We start from the raw sequence: 19,504 nt of genomic DNA on the forward strand, positions 1-19,504 counted from the left end.
AAATTTTCAACATTTAGTATAACATAATGAAATAGAATGTCTTCTTGGGCATGATCTTTGTGAAAATATGATAATTTATATAATACAGTAAATACATTAGTACACTAAAAGATATGATTGCACAGAATTTGTCTACAATTTCAAAATAGAACATATTAAAACACTTATTTTAATCATAAAATTTGCGCAAAACTTATTTAAATTCTATTTAGGCAAAAATTTGTGGCCCTGGCCGGTTGGCTCAGCGGTAGAGCATCGGTCTGGCGTGCGGGGGACCGGGTTCGATTCCCGGCCAGGGCACATAGGGGAAGCGCCCATTTGCTTCTCCACCCCCCCCCTCCTTCCTCTCTCTCTCTTCCCCTCTCGCAGCCAAGGCTCCATTGGAGCAAAGATGGCCCGGGCGCTGGGGATGGCTCCTTGGCCTCTGCCCCAGGCACTAGAGTGGCTCTGGTCGCCGCAGAGCAACACCCCGGAGGGGCAGAGCATCGCCCCCTGGTGGGCAGAGCGTCGCCCCTGGTGGGCGTGCCGGGTGGATCCCGGTCGGGCGCATGCGGGAGTCTGTCTGACTGTCTCTCCCCGTTTCCAGCTTCGGAAAAATACAAAAAAAAATAAAAAAATTTGTGTTTGTAGCTCTTGCATTTATGTACTTGTTGAGGACAATCTCATTTGATGCTCTAGCAGTAGTCTGCTCATCACTAACAGCTCCAAGATTTTCAGAAAACTTATCAAAGTGATTGTTCAGGAAGTGAATCTTAACACTCATGTTCTATCCAATGTCTCGAAAAGTCAACAACATCCTTTAAGCCAGAAGTTCATAGTTTTCTGACTTTTTGTTGCCAAGGAAGTTCTTTGTAACTGCCACAGAAGACTGCCATGCTGCTTTCTCCTCCTTATTCATCTTCCTGGCAAATTCTTCGTCACATATGAGGGTTCGAATTTGAGGTCCATCGAATATACCTGCTTTTATCTTCTCGAAAGACAAGGCAGGGAAAGCAGAAATAATATGTTGAAAGCATTCACTTTCTCCATTCAAAACCTCAACAAACTGCTTCATTAAGCCAAGTCTGATGTGAAGTGGGGGAATAATGATCCTGCCTGTCTCAGTTAACTACAGGTTCATTCACAATATTTTGCATCCCTACTTCCAAAGCTTCACGTTTAGGCCACTCCTTCTGTGTCCAGTGTTTCTCCCAAGCTCGGCTGTCCCACAAACACAAAAAACAAAGATACTTCGTGAAACCTCTCTGTTGTCATAGCAGGAAATTTAGTATTTTAAGATCCACACAAATGATCCAATTATGTTCCTCATACTTCAGTAAGTCGAGGACAATTTTTATGTCATTATAATCTTCTCACAGATGAGTTGAATAACCAATTGGAACTGCTGCATACACATTACCGTTGTGTAGGAGAACACATTTCAGACTCCATTTAGAGCTGTCAAGAAATAGCCACCATTCTGTTGGACTGTAAGTGGTAACACCTCGCTGGCTGAGAAGACTACTGATATGACAGTAAACAAAGTGTTTGTCTTTGGAAGAAAAGTCCACAAAAATTTGTTCAAGCTTCCAAGAATGGGATACTTTAGCTGACCAATGAAATACATTCTTTTCTTGAAGCCTGGAGGCTAAAAACTCAGCTGGTTTCTTTGATAGGCCCAAATCTCTTACTAAGTCATTCAATTTGGGTTGGCTAAACTGCTGAGGGGTTAATGACTGCTTGGCATCAGAAGAACACCCTTCAGATTCTACAACCATTTCCTCATGCACCTTATCAAAATACACTTGATCACCATGTTCACTTTCTTCGTCCTTAGAAGAAATAAAACCATTGAAAACTGCAACCGGAAATGTCTCAGAGTGTGGGATAGGTCGTATTGATGAATGAATATTAGGATATGCGATCATATGCCGTTTTTTCCTGCCGATGCCCTTTGTATGGATCAGACAGAAATACAGTCACTGCTGTGGTCCTTAGGTTCACGCCAAACCATAGGAATACCAAAAGGCATTCTCCTGTGTTTTCCTTTTGTCCAGTCACAAAGCATTTCCTCACAATTATGACACACAATATGAGGAGCCCAATTCTTGTCTTGATCACCAAGGGGAACTTGAAAATAGGTAATATATGCATGTGTCACAAATGATGAAATATTGCACCTTTGACGTTGAAGTATATAACAGCCACATATATAACAGAAGGTGTCAGGACTATTCTTACCATTTACGCCTACTCGAAGAAGCCATGATTCAATCTTAAAACAAAATAAGAGGGTGTTTTTATCAGATGATAATTTTTTACACCTAAAAACAACTACAATTATGTAAAAGTGATGTTTGTAAAACATTAATTGCCTTGTGGTTATGTTCAATCCAAGAGTCGTTGCCCGGGGTGGGGGGGAGGAGAGGGAGGGGGTTGGGAGAGGGGAGGGGCACAAAAACCAGTTAGAAGGTGATGGAAGACAATTGGACTTTGGGTGACGGGAATGTAACATAATCAAATGTCAACATAACCTAGAGATGTTTTCTCTGAACATATATACCCTGATTTATCAATGTCACCCCATTAAAATTAATTTTAAAAAATTAATAAACATAAAAAAAAATCGTGACAGACAAAAAAAAAGAGTCGCTGCCCTTTAACTCCAATTTAAAAACCAATGCATGCCATTAACTGTAACAAAAAGAAATTAAAATTGCATAAAAACTAGAGCATGTACCCAAAAACTAATTTCAGATTTGGAATCAGCAATGCAGAAATATATAGAAACAGTTCTAAAACCTTATGCAACAGAAAATGAAAAAAAATTGTTCCCCAGTGTAACGGGTCATAATTGAAAATACTCAGTATCATATATAAGGGTTCCCTGAAATTTCATGACAAAAAGAAACATTATAGCCCAGTCATCCCAAGCAATCTCCCTTCTAGTTCTATTTAAAGTAACCCAATTTACTTTAGATATAAGTTAAAATAAAGTCTCTTCAGTAACACTTCAGGACTGTGAAACTGCACTTAACCGCTTAAATAACTATTGCTTTAGGGCAGTGGCTACCAAACATCCCTTGGAATTCTCCCAACCCAAGATGACCTTATTGTCAGACTGTAACAAATTGCAAAAATATTAATGCTGGCCCTGGCCGGTTGCCTCAGCGGTAGAGCGTCGGCCTGGCGTGCGGGGGACCAGGGTTGATTCCCGGCCAGGGCACATAGAAGAAGCGCCTGTTTGCTTCTCCCCCCCCCCCCCCCCCTCCTTCCTCTCTGTCTCTCTCTTCCCCTCCCGCAGCCAAGGCTCCATTGGAGCAAAGATGGCCCGGGCGCTGGGGATGGCTCCTTGGCCTCTGCCCCAGGTGCTAGAGTGGCTCTGGTCATGGCAGGGTGACGCCCCGGAGGGGCAGAGCATCACCCCCTGGTGGGCAGAGCATCGCCCCTGGTGGGCGTGCTGGGTGGATCCCCGGTCGGGCGCATGCAGGAGTCTGTCTGACTGTCTCTCCCCGTTTCCAGCTTCATAAAAATACAAAAAAAAAAAAAAATTAATGCTATGAACTAATTGTTATTATATTTAACAAACAGTCCTTAATTTTTAAATTAAGACTTCTATTTAGCTATAACATTATTTTGTTGTTTACAGATAAATTTAAGATAATTATTTATAAGTATGTCTGTCAAATTTTTCTTTTTTTTATTATTTAAATCTAATCACGGGAATACAGCCACAGAGTGCATATTTAATAAAAGGTAAAAGATTCCTAATCAATTGAAATAAAGAAATTTTCTCACTCTTACAAGAACTTCTCGCCACCAAATGGATGTATGATGGGAGTCTCTGCGATTAAACTGCATGATTCAAGGTTCTTTCTACTTCCAAAATTCTGTGTTTCACTATGTATTATACATCATATCACCAATCCTCAAATTTTGTGTAATATGACGGTAGTATACTGGAGTAAACATTCTTCAAGGTCTTCAGTCAGCTGTTGAATAATATTATTCTTTTGCAATTATTCATAACACCCGACAAGATCCTAACTACAAACAGCTACATTACTGGAACTGTTTAGTACACAATATACAATGAACTTCTGTTTCCTAAGAAGAGTGTATATTCCTTAGTATACTGTCCTCTCCCTCCCTCAAATTATTATACAAGGCACTGACTTAATCCCTGGATCAGTAGCACAATAAACATTATCTCCCTCCAAGACCTTAAATGGCTTATCTGGAATGATTATGGAATTGTCCCTAGCACACACACACATGTCCGCACATGTACATGCTCACGAAAAAATAAAAGAACACATCACTAGATTATCTAAATAAGTGGCATTTTAATGACTGTTATGAATGCAATAAGAGCCAGTATTTTAAATCGTGGGATAAAGCATAATAGAAAGAACTGGAATTATTTCCAAAGCAATTCCCCCCTCTTTGAAAAGGTACTATAAATTTATAAAAATGAAAATTATATTTCAAAAAGAAGTATTGACTTTTCCCAAGAGTAATTTAACAAGCAGTATTAATTGTGATTATAAGCAACTGACAATGTCCAAAGCACCTGGTATTCAATTAAGCATTTGCCAGGGAAATGGATGGCTAAAGACATAGCCCTTTCCAAAGGGGGAAGGAGGTCCTAAAATTTTATGTACTGCTAACAATCTTGTCAACAATGTAGTTCAGTACATATGGTTCCTCAGATTAAGAGATTTTTCTCAAAATCTGGAAACTGACAAGTGAGGCAAAGGCCTGGGTACACCACTACCTGTGACTGAACCTCCCTTGGCTTCCATTTCCTCGTGTATAAGTTATGTTCTTATTGTAGGATTAAATGATGTCACACAATGGAAAACATTTAACAGGCTTGGTACATAGCAGGCATTGAACATTTGCCTTCCAGTACCTAGTGCTTTATCAGCATAGTCAACAAGTACATGCCTCATAAAAAATTCTGGGTTATAACACTTGTCTTAATCTCAGGATTTGGGAAATAAATTCTAAAAGCGGTTCCCTATAAATAGATTTTTCTGTTGTTATTTTCATCTTTAAAGTTACAAAAAAATGTCTACTGTATTTGACATCACCATCTGCCAACATACTGCAAACACTTAGTATAACACATAAAATATATACATACTCACAGATTGCTTGCTCAGATTAGAGAGGAAATGCTACTCACAACAAGTACAATATGACACAAGAAACAGAACATGTCCTAAATGAAAATGTCCTTCTTGAGATTGTGACGAGAGCAGCTCCAGGCAAGAATGCCACAGATTCCCACTGTTTTTATTCCATTCCAAGTTTACCAGTTTCTCAAGCATAACACTTTTCAGATTGTTGTAAATCTCTGGCTGAGTTCCAGAGCACTGAAATTATCGTTTTTGCCTGTTTCATAGATGACCTTAGCTCTACAAGTCACAAAACCACCATCATTCTTAAGTATATTTATACCAGTTTCTGTCCTACTGCTATAGCTTTACAACTCACTTTGCAAGTCCTCTATCTTCTCCATGCACTATGAAACCTCCCATTTCTCTAGATGCAGCAGATGCTGCCCTTTCTTCATCGAGTCCTTCTCCCCTTAATCCCTGCATATGGATCTCCATCTTCACTAAATTCCTACTATATATCAATATTTCATAATATTTTCTGTGTGCTATTATACTTTCTTTCTTCCAGCCACATCCTTAAATCTTTGGGACAAGGAATTGGGCGTTCATGCTTTTGTATCCTTATCACATACCTGGCATAGTGCTCAGCACACTATAAAATTCTGCCTACTTCAACTCCAAAATTTACACTTATAACATACATGGTTCAAACTATTTCCCTAGAAAGCACAAGACTCTAAGATCTAATCATGTCATACCATTAACACATTCTTCCCTTCTCCACTGCATCCATGATTTAAAAGTACAGTATATGCTATGAGCTCAAGCATGTGACAGAAACTACTGGTTGCGAAGCCTAGTATCCATTTTAATCATCTTCCTTATTAACAAAGCTATAATCATTTCTCAGTTTTCCCTGCAGCTTAGGAGTTTGAGCTGAGAAGATGCACTAACTGGAAAATATTGAATAGTAGTCACCTTAAGATCATTAGGGAAATAGGTCATCAAATTTCCCCCCTCTGAAATAACAATATACATTTTTAATAATGATTCAAAGAATTTTTTAAATCTCCTTACCCAGAAGATCCAGTACTCTTACAAACACCAAGGAGGGGCCTTTTTTCAGCAAAGTTGTCACACTTTTGAGCACCTGATAAGGAACATAAAATGTACAACAAAACTTTGAGAAAGTGTTCTTATATGATGCCCATTACTTTCATGCTCTCAAAATATTTATACCTGAAGAGATAGTAAAACATTCATTATAAATTGATATAATTTGTACACTTCACTGAGAAAAACAGAAAAAGTATAAACGAAACCTATATACCTTTTTTCAAAAATTGAACCAGCTCTTAAAATACCTTTTTTTAAATTGACATCAATTTATATCTTATACACATTCCCCATGAGATAAAAAAAATCATCCCCAAATCCACCAACTAATTATCTAGAAAAAGTCTCAGTGACTGCCCAGGGATGGGGAGGGTGGAGTGGAGGAGGGCATGGGCAGAATAATGTGATGGACGGAGGCTTGACTTAGGGGGTAAATATCCAGTGTACAGATGATGTGCTGTAGAATTGTGCACCTGAAATCTGTATAATTTTGTTAGCCAGTCACCCCAGTAAATTCAATTAAAAGAAAAAGAAAAATGGTAAATTTTATGTTATGCAATTTTTACAATTAAAAATTTTAAGAAAGGTTGAAATAAGTTGTGTGTGTGGTTAGATACATACATATATATTTATATTTAGTCACATTAAGCACTAAATGTATAAACACAAAGATAAACACCAATTCTAAGATAGGAATATACGTTTTTGGAAGTTAGGATGAAGATACTTGGGAGAGGTAAGCAGGGGACATGAGCACTTTTTAAGCAATGTTTTCTTTCTTCACTGGATGGTGAAACGTAACCTGAGGTTAATACTCTATTTTAATAAATCACTCCAAAGATAATAAGGTTTTAATACGGAGGAGAGAGATTAGTGGTTATACATTTATAGTGTGACACGACATAACATAATGCTTTTACACTGTGAACACAGTAACTATACAAAATAAGTTAAGGCAAGTTCTATCATGCCTTGACAGACTATATTATCAATACGAGAACACGATAAAGATCAAAACTAAAAACCCAATCATTAATTACTACAAATTGTGTACTGTTTCCCATTAAACAAATAAGTCAGACTGCACAATTAACAATATGACTTGAACAAGCAAAAGTTAAAAATTAACTGGTCCGCCCTGGCCGGTTGGCTCAGCGGTAGAGCGTCGGCCTAGCGTGCGGAGGACCCGGGTTCGATTCCCGGCCAGGGCACACAGGAGAAGCGCCCATTTGCTTCTCCACCCCTCCGCCGTGCTTTCCTCTCTGTCTCTCTCTTCCCCTCCCGCAGCTAAGGCTCCATTGGAGCAAAGATGGCCCGGCGCTGGGGATGGCTCTGTGGCCTCTGCCTCAGGCACTAGAGTGGCTCTGGTCGCAACATGGCGACGCCCAGGATGGGCAGAGCATCGCCCCCTGGTGGGCAGAGCGTCGCCCATGGTGGGCGTGTTGGGTGGATCCCAGTTGGGCGCATGCGGGAGTCTGTCTGACTGTCTCTCCCCGTTTCCAGCTTCAGAAAAATGAAAAAAAAAAAAAAATTAACTGGTTCAAAGCCCACAATATATTTATGTTCTAAATTAATTATAACTGAACTTCATCTATACAAGCCTAACTCTTCACTCCTACCTATCTCACCTTCACCTTTAACAATAACTATTTTCCTTCTGCTTCCTGGTGTCTATGAGGTCTGTACAGCTTGTACTGCGTTCAACATACCAATTTGATATGTTGAAGAGTGAAGCATCGTGACCTTAAAATGCAAATAATACTGGCAAGAACAGTTGGATTGTTTTGCGTTTCTCAAACCTGAATGCAAGAACTCCGTTGGTCTTCCTGACTTAATCAATTATACATCAGTATAGCCTACTTTATAGGTCAGCCACCTAACACTTTCTAAAGACTTATACTCTTCATGGATATTCAGGGAAGAAATCTAAGCAAAAAATTTCAACTACAAAATAAAGCCCTAACTTGAAAACAGCATCACCCCTGATGCACCTATTAGTAAAACCATGCAAGTAGAAAGAACGAGAGTCTACAATAAGCAAACAAATAATAATAAAACCTCCCAAGTTATTTGAGGCAAGCTCTTCAGTAAAAAATTTCATAGTTGTTAAACTAAGTAACAAAACCTTTACTCTGCTTTAAGTAATTTCATTGTGGATAGTTTGAATAAGTACAATTTTGAAAGTGTTAGCATAAAACTCTACAATCTCATGAACACTGTAGCTATTAACCTGATTTTTCATGCAGTATAAATAGTAGTGTGTACTCTCCATGATGCCTAATGGAGTCATCACCCTCCCATAATGTAATCCTTCAAATTGTAGAGGATTAACTTTTTATATATAAAATTGTGTTTATTTGCATGTACAATAGAGAGAATGACGTTACACACACCTGTTCTACAGCATTTAACAGAATGTAGTATGATGATTGAAATGAAAAGCGGCTCGCCAAATCCATCAAATATAAAAACTATTGCAATCCTGTTGCAAAGTCCTTTTGTTAAACTCCTTTTATTCTAAATCCTTTTAATTCTTTCCTATAACACTAAAACATTTATAAAAAGCTTAAAATCCTAATAAATCGCACAATTAAAGTAATGAAAATGGGCTTGCCCACCAAGTCACAACTCCTCTCCCCCTCAAAAAAATTCAAGACAGTTTGCATGTCAGAGAATGTTAAATAATGTCCCCCACCATGCCTGCCATTGTAAACTCTTTTAAACCAATGAGTTTAAGCTCATAAATCAGTCTTAAAAATTTCAACATATCAAATAGAAACCACTTCTGTGAGGATCCAAAAGCAGATCCAGATGCAACTAAAAATCCACCTGATAATGAAATATTCCAACTCTACTCTTTTGATGTTGTCGATGATGTCTTCAATATAAACATTTTACACACAAGAGTGCTAACAGTAATGAATTTTAACTGAGAAAGTATTTTGCGGAAAGAGTCCATTGAACAACTTAATGCATGTTATCAGTTAAACCACTTCCAGGTCTTCCGTCCCCCCTCCCCCTTTTTTTTAACTGAAATAATTTTCTTTTAAAAAATATTTAATTCCATCCATCTCTATCCAGTTTTCCTCATAGATTCTCTTAATGTGAGCTAAAAGGGCCATAGTTATATGTTGCAGATCTAAATTTTAGCTAGAAAATATGATTCTATTGTCAATTTACATCAATATATTTTATTATGTGTAACTGTAGATTATTTGGATTTTTCCCCACTAAAAAATTCTATTTCCTTCCAAAACTTTCTATTGTGTGTTACAAAACAATCTCCACTATGAACTGGATAATCAGAGGACTGGGAGAGGAATTTTTTAAGATAGAGAGAAGGTAAGAGATGGAAGTGAGAAATGAGATGAGGAGAGAGAAATAGAAAATAGATACACGCACTGTAGGTACCATCGACCAGCCACAGGAATGAGTTACGGGACAGAAATCGTACTGTCTTGAACAGTTTTACCTAAATATGATCACCAAAGATATCTTTGCGACAGGCCTCAAATATCTTAAATATGTGCATACATTTTAGCCTCCACAGTGACTTCAAATAGTTTAAAATAATAAAAAACACTTTTTCATTATTGCTAGCTTTATTACCTTCCTCCGTATGTTAAAATGTTCCGTATGGGAAGTATCCCTTAACATTTAGTGGCGTATTATTTCACTTTGATGATCAGGCCCCTTGTGCTCTTTCACAGATTAGACCCATCAGACTTTAAGAAGCACGAAATTACAAACCATCCATTTGACAGAGGAGTAAACTGATATTAAGAAAGGTTAAATAACTTGCCCAAGTTGTTACGGTACTAAATGCCACATGTGACCCTGAAAGACAGCCAGAATTCAACCCTCTGCAACCTGTGCTCACTAAAAACAAGGTACTGTTATATAAAATTATGATCAACTTCTCCACTTACAAACACAATTACTGACACAGCTAATGTATTTAATCCCTTAGTGCTTTAATTCTCTCATCTGCAAAGTAGGGATAAGTACCAATACCTCATACAGAATTGTTGTGAGGATTATTTTTAAAAAAATGAAATGAACTACACAAGGTGCTACAACATGTGAGAACTCAATAAACTTTATGCAATAATTTTGTTGCTAGCAACTCTAATACGGTGAATCCATTCATCTGCTTTTCTGATTTAAAATATATATATACAGTACTTTCACATTCTTGACTCTTTTCTTGCTCTTTCTACCACGATGCCAATATCCTTCTACCTTGTTCACCCACACCGGAATATGACAAACACACTCCTGCCTCAGGACTGTTGCATTTTCTACCTTCTGCTAAGTCAGGGAGAGTCAACCTTTTTATACCTACCGCCCACTTTTTAATTCATTTTTTAAATTTTATTTATTTACTTTTACAGGAACAGAGAGAGAGAGTCAGAGAGAGGGATAGATAGGGACAGACAGGAACAGAGAGAGATGAGAAGCATCAATCATCAGTTTTTCATTGCAACACCTTAGTTGTTCATTGATTGCTTTCTCATATGTGCCTTGACCACGGGCCTTCAACAGACTGAGTAATAACACCTTGCTTGAGCCAGTGACCTTGGGTCCAAGCTGGTGAGCTTTTTTTTTGTTCAAGCTAGATGAGCCCGCGCTCAAGTTGGCAACCTTGGGGTCTCGAACCTGGGTCCTTCCACATCCCAGTCTGACGCTCTATCCACTGCGCCACCGCCTGGTCAGGCCCTACTGCCCACTTTTGTATCTCTTTTAGTAGTAAAATTTTCTAACCACCACAGTAGTGGTAATTTATCAAGTAGGGAAGTAACTCTGCTTTATAAAATTTATAAAGCAGAGTTACAGCAAGTTAAAGCATATAATAATAATTACTTACCAAGTACTTTATGTCAGATTTTCACTAAGTTTGGCAGAATAAATCTTCATAAAAGAACTTACTATAGTTAAATCTATCTTTTTATTTATACTGTGGTTGCTCTGCTACCGCCAACCATGAAAGCTGGAACGCCCACTAGTGGGCGGTAGGGACCAGGCTGACTACCACTGTGCTAAGTAATACCCAGTTGTGCCCTAGTTAATCTATAAAGTTCATTTGTATACATTTCTAGGTCATGCTGAAATATTTTCTAATCAGAAAGATCATTCTCCATAATGCCCTAGTTCCTTGCCTGATTTATTTTTCTTCAAAGCATTTAACAAAACCTCATATTCTCAGTGTACTCAAGGGATGACTCAAACTCCATGGCACAAAAAAACTTGTATGAGAATATCCACACCAGCTTTACTCATTGTAACTCAAAACTATACTCAACCTAATTCCATCAACAGAAAAATGGATAATTTAGTATATTCACACAGTGAAATACTACACAACAATAAAGAGGAAAGGTATACTGATTCACACAACATCATCCAGAATAGGGAAAACAGCCTCTAAAATAAAAAAATTAGACAGTGGATGCCACTGGAGATGAGGGTGACTGGAAAGGACACGTGAGAGCTTTCTGGGTGACAGAAATGATCTTTATCTTTACAGGAGTATGGGTTACAGGAGTATATGCATTTGTTTATTGTTTTTATTGGTTGCTCTACAATTGTATGCGTCTAAGTTACTGCACATTATTTTCAAATAATATTATGGTTATTTCACATATAATGTTAAGATTCTTCTAACAGTGCATTTGGCCTTTACTTGTTGATTTCATAGGCTGTTTAATATTTTTAAAAAAATTTTTTTTAGAGAGAGAGACAAACAGACCAACAAGGAGAGAGATGAAAGCATCAACTCATAGTTGCAGCTCCTTAGTTGTTCCTTGATTGCTTTTTCATATGTGCCTTGTCCGAAGGGGCCACAGCAGAGCCAGTGACCTCTTGCTCAAGCAAGCGACTTTGGGCTTCAAACGAGTGACTATAGGCTCATGTCTATAATCCCATGCTCAAGCCAACGACCCTGTGCTCAAGCAGGAGGAGCACGTGCTCAAGCCTGCGACCTCGGGGTTTCGAACCTGGGTCCTCTGCATCCCAGTCTGACACTCTATCCGCTGCACCCTGCCTGGTCAGGCTTGAAGGATCAACATTTAAACCATCTCCATGTATGTCTAACAAAATATCCAGAGACATTAGTTTAGAAGAGTATCTCCAAAATGCAATATTACATTAGCTACAACTCTAAGAAAGATATAAAGATCTGAACCTGGAAATCAGAAGCAACCACACTGCTGCTACACTTCTATCACAGTCACGGATCATCGGTCATCACCTGATGCCCTCAGTGGTTGCAAGTTAGGAAGCTCTAGACCAAAGAATTCAGGAAGAACTATTTTCTAAATAAATATCCAAACATTAGCACTAAAAGGCCTACTTTTTTTTTTTAATCAAGTGAGAGGCAGGGAGGTAGAGAGACAACTCCCACATGCACCCTGACTAGGATCCACCAGGCAACCCCTGTCTGGGACTTATGCTCTGCCCATCTGGGGCCACTTCTCTGTTGCTTGACAACTGAGCTATTTTAGCACCAGAGGTGAGGCCATGGAACCATCCTAAGTGCCCAGGGCCAACTTGCTCATTCATGTCAAGGCTGCAAGAAGGGATAAGAGGGGGGCAGGGTGGAGAAGCAAATAGTCACCTCTCCTGTGTGCCCTGACCAGGAATCAAACTTGGGACTTATACACAGCAAGTGACACTCTACTACTGAGCCAACCAGCCAGGGCCTAAAAGGTCTACTTTCAGCAACAATAAACCACTGTGTATGCAAAGCTAACTAAGATGCTGAAATGACAAAGATCAAATGTTTAAAATATATAAATATATTTCCCAAAATATTTTAATGTTCCAGTAACCGTGTCAGAGTCTATATCTTTTTTTTTTTCATTTTTCTGAAGCTGGAAACGGGGAGAGACAGTCAGACAGACTCCCGCATGCGCCCGACCGGGATCCACCCGGCACGCCCACCAGGGGCGACGCTCTGCCCACCAGGGGGCGATGCTCTGCCCATCCTGGGGGTCGCCATGTTGCGACCAGAGCCACTCTAGCGCCTGGGGCAGAGGCCACAGAGCCATCCCCAGCGCCCGGGCCATCTTTGCTCCAATGGAGCCTTGGCTGCGGGAGGGGAAGAGAGAGACAGAGAGGGAAAGCGCGGCGGAGGGGTGGAGAAGCAAATGGGCGCTTCTCCTGTGTGCCCTGGCCGGGAATCGAACCCGGGTCCTCCGCACGCTAGGCCGACGCTCTACCGCTGAGCCAACCGGCCAGGGCCAGAGTCTATATCTTAAATAGACAAAAACAGTGCCTTTTAAAGAGAATCACTCCAAAAGGGAAAATAATAATAACAAAAGAGAATCATTCCATTCTTACATGATTGAGAAAAACCCTGTGAATAATAGAATAATGGGGTAGAATCAAGGCAGCATTAAGACAAATTTAAAATACTAATACTATATTAATGAAAATGTTATACTATAAAAAATATTTAGATATATGTTCAATATATGCCTAAGAAAGAAAACTACTTTGGACCCAAGGAAGTTTTACAATAAATATGTGTTAACATATACACACTCCATAGTTTATCTGCCCACACAACCATATGTGACTTACAGCATACACCCAACACACATGCATAAACCACTCAATTCTAGCCAAAAGAATGCTACTGCCTGCCAAATACTAGGGTTGTTCTTTCTACAAGATAGGTAATTATATCTTCTTATAAAGATGTAAAACCTCTTATGCCACCCAAGGATCAAACTAGTAAACTTTGGGGATTTGGCCAGTTCCTTTAAAGATTTACAGACTACGGGAAAATAAATCTTGCTGAATAACACAATGTTCTTGCTACTGAGTAAACACTAATTTCCCCAAGTACAACAACATCTGAGAAATGAGAAGGAAACAGTATCAAAGTTAATACTGTGCATATGAATCTCTACTACTTTGTGGCAACATACTCCTGATGAAATAATCCTCTCATTTGAAAAAACAGCTTAACTACCTGGACTTTACTTAAATTGAGACAAAAAAATAAGTCATGGACAGAAATAATTATTTGGAAATCATACATGCAACAAAGGCATTCAGTCAAGAATATGTAAAGAACTCTAAATTCAAAAGCAATTGGTAAAAGATGTAAATAGACACAGACCAAAGAAATATATAGGGACTCCAAAGAAGTACATGAAAGATATTCAACATCATTATCTACTAGGAATTGTGAAAGTAGTGGCACTAGAGAAGACCATGAGATTAAAAATCTAATCAAAAACTGAAAGGACTTAACTAAGAAAAGAATAAGGAAAAAGAAATATTCCAAAAGAGGTTGAGAATACAGGGGGTTTTGCAGATGACAGACAGCAATTGCCAGAGGCCTGTCAAAAGGTTTCCGGAGTTGGATGAGTAGTGGAGGGAGCAGAGGATAGATCTGAAAAGGTATATAGAGGACAGTGTAAAGATGAGAGATGGCCTTTGGGCTTCTTACAGTGTTTTAGATAAACAAGGATAAAAGGCATACGGAACTCAGTTCCCATGGTCTCAAGATAGGGATAGCAACACTGAGTACAGTGCGAAGTAGAAAGAGGAAGATGGTAAAGACATCAAGAATTTTGAAGCCACTTCTTGCCTCCTGCCAGTGGCAAAGCAGAGGCCATGGGGCTCCCTCTTGACATCAATATTAGCCACTTTATCAGCAAAAATTTCAAAGAAAACATTAATTTACCTCATTTGTTCTCACACTAGTTCTGTGAGGTAGGTTAGATAAGGATATTATTTACCTTTTAAAAACTATAATACTATGATCTATAAGTTAAATGATTAACTTGAGACCATACTTGAGGCCCTTTTAACAATATGAATAAAAATACCAACAGCAGATATTAGCTCTATATATGGTTTAACACACGCACGCACATACACATACATACACATGCGCACGCACAGTCCTTTAAAACGCAGAGCCGAGGCCCTGGCTGGTGTCTCAGTGGATAGGGCATCCCCTAGCACAGTGGTTCTCAAACTTTTCGAAGTTGGGGTACATTTAAAATCCTACAAATAACTGTAGGCACACTATATACAAATTTCTGAGAAATATAATTAAGTCAAATATGAAAGAAAAAATGGCCTGACCAGGCAGTGGATAGAGCATCGGACTGGGATGCGGAGGACCCAGATTTAAGACCCCGAGGTCGCCAGCTTGAGCACGGACTCATCTGGTTTGAGCAAAGCTCACCAGCTTGGATCCAAGGTCGCTGGCTCAAGCAAGGGGTTACTCGGTCTGCTGAAGGCCCACGGTCAAGGCACATATGAGAAAACAATCAATGAACTAAGGTGTCACAACGAAAAACTAATGATTGATGCTTCTCATCTCTCTCCGTTCCTGTCTGTCCATCCGTATCAATCCCTCTCTCTGACATTCTCTCTGTCTCTATAAAAATATATATATATGTATATATATATATAAAGTCCAAGCGTTCTTTAATGGTAATTAAACAAAATAAATACGACAAAATTAAATTTATTCTGACATTTAAAAACATTTTTATGTTACATTTTTTTAGTTATGCTTTTAGAATTCATAGAAAAGGGGGGTTAAAAAATAAAAAACCGACAAAAATATAAATACATTCTTAGTAAGATTTACTAAATTCGGCAGGTCCTAGCACAAACGTGTTAAGTTTTTTCATTCTTGTGTTTATGAGAAACATGAGCCTGATGTGTCCTAGTGATTTCTTCAATGTTTGGGCATATATTTGAAAGGCAAACTCTCATTTCCTTGTCAATACATTAAAGAATTCCTCTCTTTTTACTCTTAATTGTGTTGAGGGTAGAAAATCCTAATTCACATAAATAGGATGTTGAAAATTGTAGTAAAATGTCCAAAGCTTTTTTAGATATTGCCACATATTCTTTTTTTAATTTTTTTTATTTTTTAATTTATTCATTTTAGAGAGGAAACAGAGAGAGACAGGGGGGAGGAGCTGGAAGCATCAACTCCCATATGTGCCTTGACCAGGCAAGCCCAGGGTTTCGAACCGGCGACCTCAGCATTTCCAGGTCGACGCTTTATCCACTGCACCACCACAGGTCAGGCCACATATTCTTCTTTTATAGAAATCCAAAAGGCTTCAAGAGACAATTCCTTATGTTTAATCATCAATCCATGATCAGTGGACAAAGCTGCCAGTTCTTCTTCTGTTAATGTTAAACCAAAATCACTTGAAGCTTCCATGAATGGGTTTCTAATTCAATTGTATTGTTCAGTGTTAAGTGATGGAAAATGCTATAAATTAAATTCTGCCTGTCAGCCTTCAAGTCCTATTTTATTTACACTTAACTTTTTCTCACTTCTAGAATCGAACTCTTCAATATCACGCTTCTTTTTGGAAAATCTATCCATTTTATTTGGGTTTATTTATCTAAAAATAATATAATGATGTGTAAATAATAAATATAATAATGATGTGTTAACAAAAAGAGCGATATTTCCATAATGAAATGATATAATAGAGTAACTATATTTATGTTTATATCTGAGCACATGCCGTGAACCAGCGCAGCTAAGTAATTCCAGGTCCCGAGTAGGAACGGTGTGGAATTGAGAAAATACGTGGAATTAAAAAAATACGGGGTCAGGAGAGCCCTGTAATTGCTGCTGGCAAGAAGGAAATGCGCCCAAAACCGCATCTTGCTTTATTTATAGGGCAAAGTGGGCCATTAGCAAATCAAAGAGATCTTTGATCATGTTTCCAAGGCAACCCAAGAATTTTACCAAGTGTAGAAAACCCCCACCATACATATCATCTTAACTTTATACCAAACAAAGGATAGAAGAAACCTGCCTCCAGTCTTTCTGGGGAACATGGGGGGTCGTGTAAACAATCCAGCACCACAGCTTAACAGCCTTTTGCAACCTAATCAGGCAAGTGAGGTGAGGGGTTGGGCCGACTGTCAGCTTACAGCCAACTCCCCACACTTCTGTCCCCCAAAAATCTAAACTCCAAAAACCCTGTTGGTTTTTCGGTCCCCAGCAGGCACATGTTTCTCTGGAATACCATAGGGTGCACACTTTGAGAACCACTGGCCTAGCATATGGACATCCCAGGTTCGATCCAAGGTCAGGGCATACATGAGAAGCAACCATCTGCTTCAATCTCCCTCTCTCTCCCCCTTCTCTCCCTCTCCTTCTCTTGTAGCCAATGGCTCAACTGGTTCCAGCGTGGCCCTGGGAACTGAGGATAGCTCAGTTGGTCCAAGCATGTCAACCTCAGGTGCTAAAAATAGCTTCATACTCCAGCATCTACCCCAGACGGAGGTTGCCAGGTAGATCCCAGTTGGGGCACATGCAGGAGTCTGCCTTACTATCTCCCCTCCGCTCACCTACAAAAAAAATAAAATAATAAAATATAGAACTGATTTAATAATGTTAAATTTAAAACATGAACAAATTATGGAATACATCTTTATATAAAAAAATCTTGTACAGAGAGAAACATGGCTCCCTTTTATATCTTCACTACAAACTTCCTTTTCTGGGGGGGGGAAGGTTCTTGGGTTTTAAGAACACATACAGGCCGCCTGACCAGGCGGTGGCGCAGTGGATAGAGTGTCGGACTGGGATGCGGAGGACCCAGGTTCGAGACCCCGAGGTCACCAGCTTGAGCGTGGGCTCATCTGGTTTGAGCAAAGCTCACCAGCTCAGACCCAAGGTCGCTGGCTCAAGCAAGGGGTTACTCGGTCTGCTGAAGGCCCACGGTCAAGGCACATATGAGAAAGCAATCAATAAACAACTAAGGTGTAACAATGCGCAACGGAAATCTAACAATTGATGCTTCTCATCTCTCCGTTCCTTTCTGTTTGTCCCTATCTATCCCTCTTTCTGACTCTCTCTCTGTAAAAAACAATTAAATAAATAAATAAAATTTTAAAAAGAACACATACAGGCCCAAGCAGGCTGGCTCCATGATAGAACACCAGCCTGACATGTGGAAGTTCTGGATTTGATTTCTGGTCAGGGCACACAAGAGAAACAACCATCTGCTTCTCCTCCTCTTCCGCTCCCCTTTCTCTATCTCTCACTCTCTTTCTCTCTCTTACCTTCCTGCAGCCATGACTTGATTGGTTCAAGCATATCAGTCCCGGCACTAAGGATGGTTCTATGGAGGCCTCCACCTCCGGAGCTAAAAATAGCTCAGTTGCGAGCATGGCCCCAGATGGGTGCATGCAGGAGTCTCTCTATCTCCCCTCCTCTCACTTGGAAAAAAAGGTGGGGGAACATACAGAATGTGCCAAATAAATGAGTTTTATTCCTCATCTTCCAAGTCCTCTTCTATATCCTGGTTAAGCTGGAAGTAATGCAATTTGTACCTCTCCTTGCTATTAGCAACTGTGAGCAACCAGTCAAGTTAATTATTCTTCAAATATGTGGAGGGGAGAGCTTACCTAAAAACACAATATGGTTCTCAAAAGCAATATTCTGAATGAAAGAAACTGAAAACAAAACAGTCTGTTCTATATGATTCCTTTTATGTGCAAGTCTACAACAGGCAAAACCCATTCATAGTGACAGGAAGAGGATCAGTCACTGCCCAGAGCAGGAGCTGAGGGGACTAACCACAAAAAGGCAGGAGGACACTTCCTGGGGTGCTAGAAAGTTCTATAGCTAAATCGTGGTGGTGGTGGTGACACAGGCGTGTGTGCTTTGTTAAAACCCAAACTATGCGGGTAAAATATCCTTTCGGAAAAAGGCACTTCAGAAGTCACAGTGATCTTGCTCTTCCTTCTTTCAAGGTTACAGCCTCTCCACTGAGATTCCCAGCTCTTCCATCCACTTTGTCTCCTGAAGAAACTGCTCAGAATTGGCAGGACCCGCAATTCCACCAACAGGGTAGGTGAAGTCAAGGCGAAACTTTAGAACATGCTTTTTTAATTTTTTTTGTCTCTTTTTACCACAAGCTTTTTCACAGGCACACTGCAGCAATGAATGCAGAAAAAGTTCCCTCTGAACTTCTCAATTCACACTTCATTTTTTTCCCATTTTTCCAAGTGAGAGGAGGGGACATAGACTCCCACATGAGCCATGACCAGGGATCCACCTGGCAACCCCCATCTGGGGTCAATGCTCTGCCCATTTGAGACCATGCTAGCAGCAGAGCTATTTTTAGCACCTGAGGCAGAGGCTCCATGGAGGCTCCATGGAGCCAGCCGCAGCGCCCAGGGCCAATGCACTCAAATGAGCCACAGCTGTGGGAGGGGAAAAGAGAGTGAAAGAGAAAGAAGAAATGGAGGGGTGGAGAAGCAGATGGTCA

At 39.6% G+C, this 19,504-nt stretch overlaps 1 protein-coding gene across 6 annotated transcripts in view; it reads right to left on the reverse strand.

The window, feature by feature from the left end:
- The window catches only part of BCAS3 (BCAS3 microtubule associated cell migration factor), a 614,901-nt gene that overhangs the window by 517,232 nt on the left and 78,165 nt on the right, over positions 1-19,504 (reverse strand). For all 6 annotated transcript variants that reach the window (XM_066363166.1, XM_066363167.1, XM_066363164.1 and 3 more), the window contains exon 7: positions 6,183-6,255. In XM_066363166.1, the coding sequence (XP_066219263.1) occupies positions 6,183-6,255 (73 nt within the window). The remainder of the gene's footprint in view (positions 1-6,182; positions 6,256-19,504) is intronic.

The sequence above is a fragment of the Saccopteryx leptura genome, chromosome 2, assembly GCF_036850995.1.
Source record: "Saccopteryx leptura isolate mSacLep1 chromosome 2, mSacLep1_pri_phased_curated, whole genome shotgun sequence".
Lineage (NCBI taxonomy): Eukaryota > Metazoa > Chordata > Mammalia > Chiroptera > Emballonuridae > Saccopteryx > Saccopteryx leptura.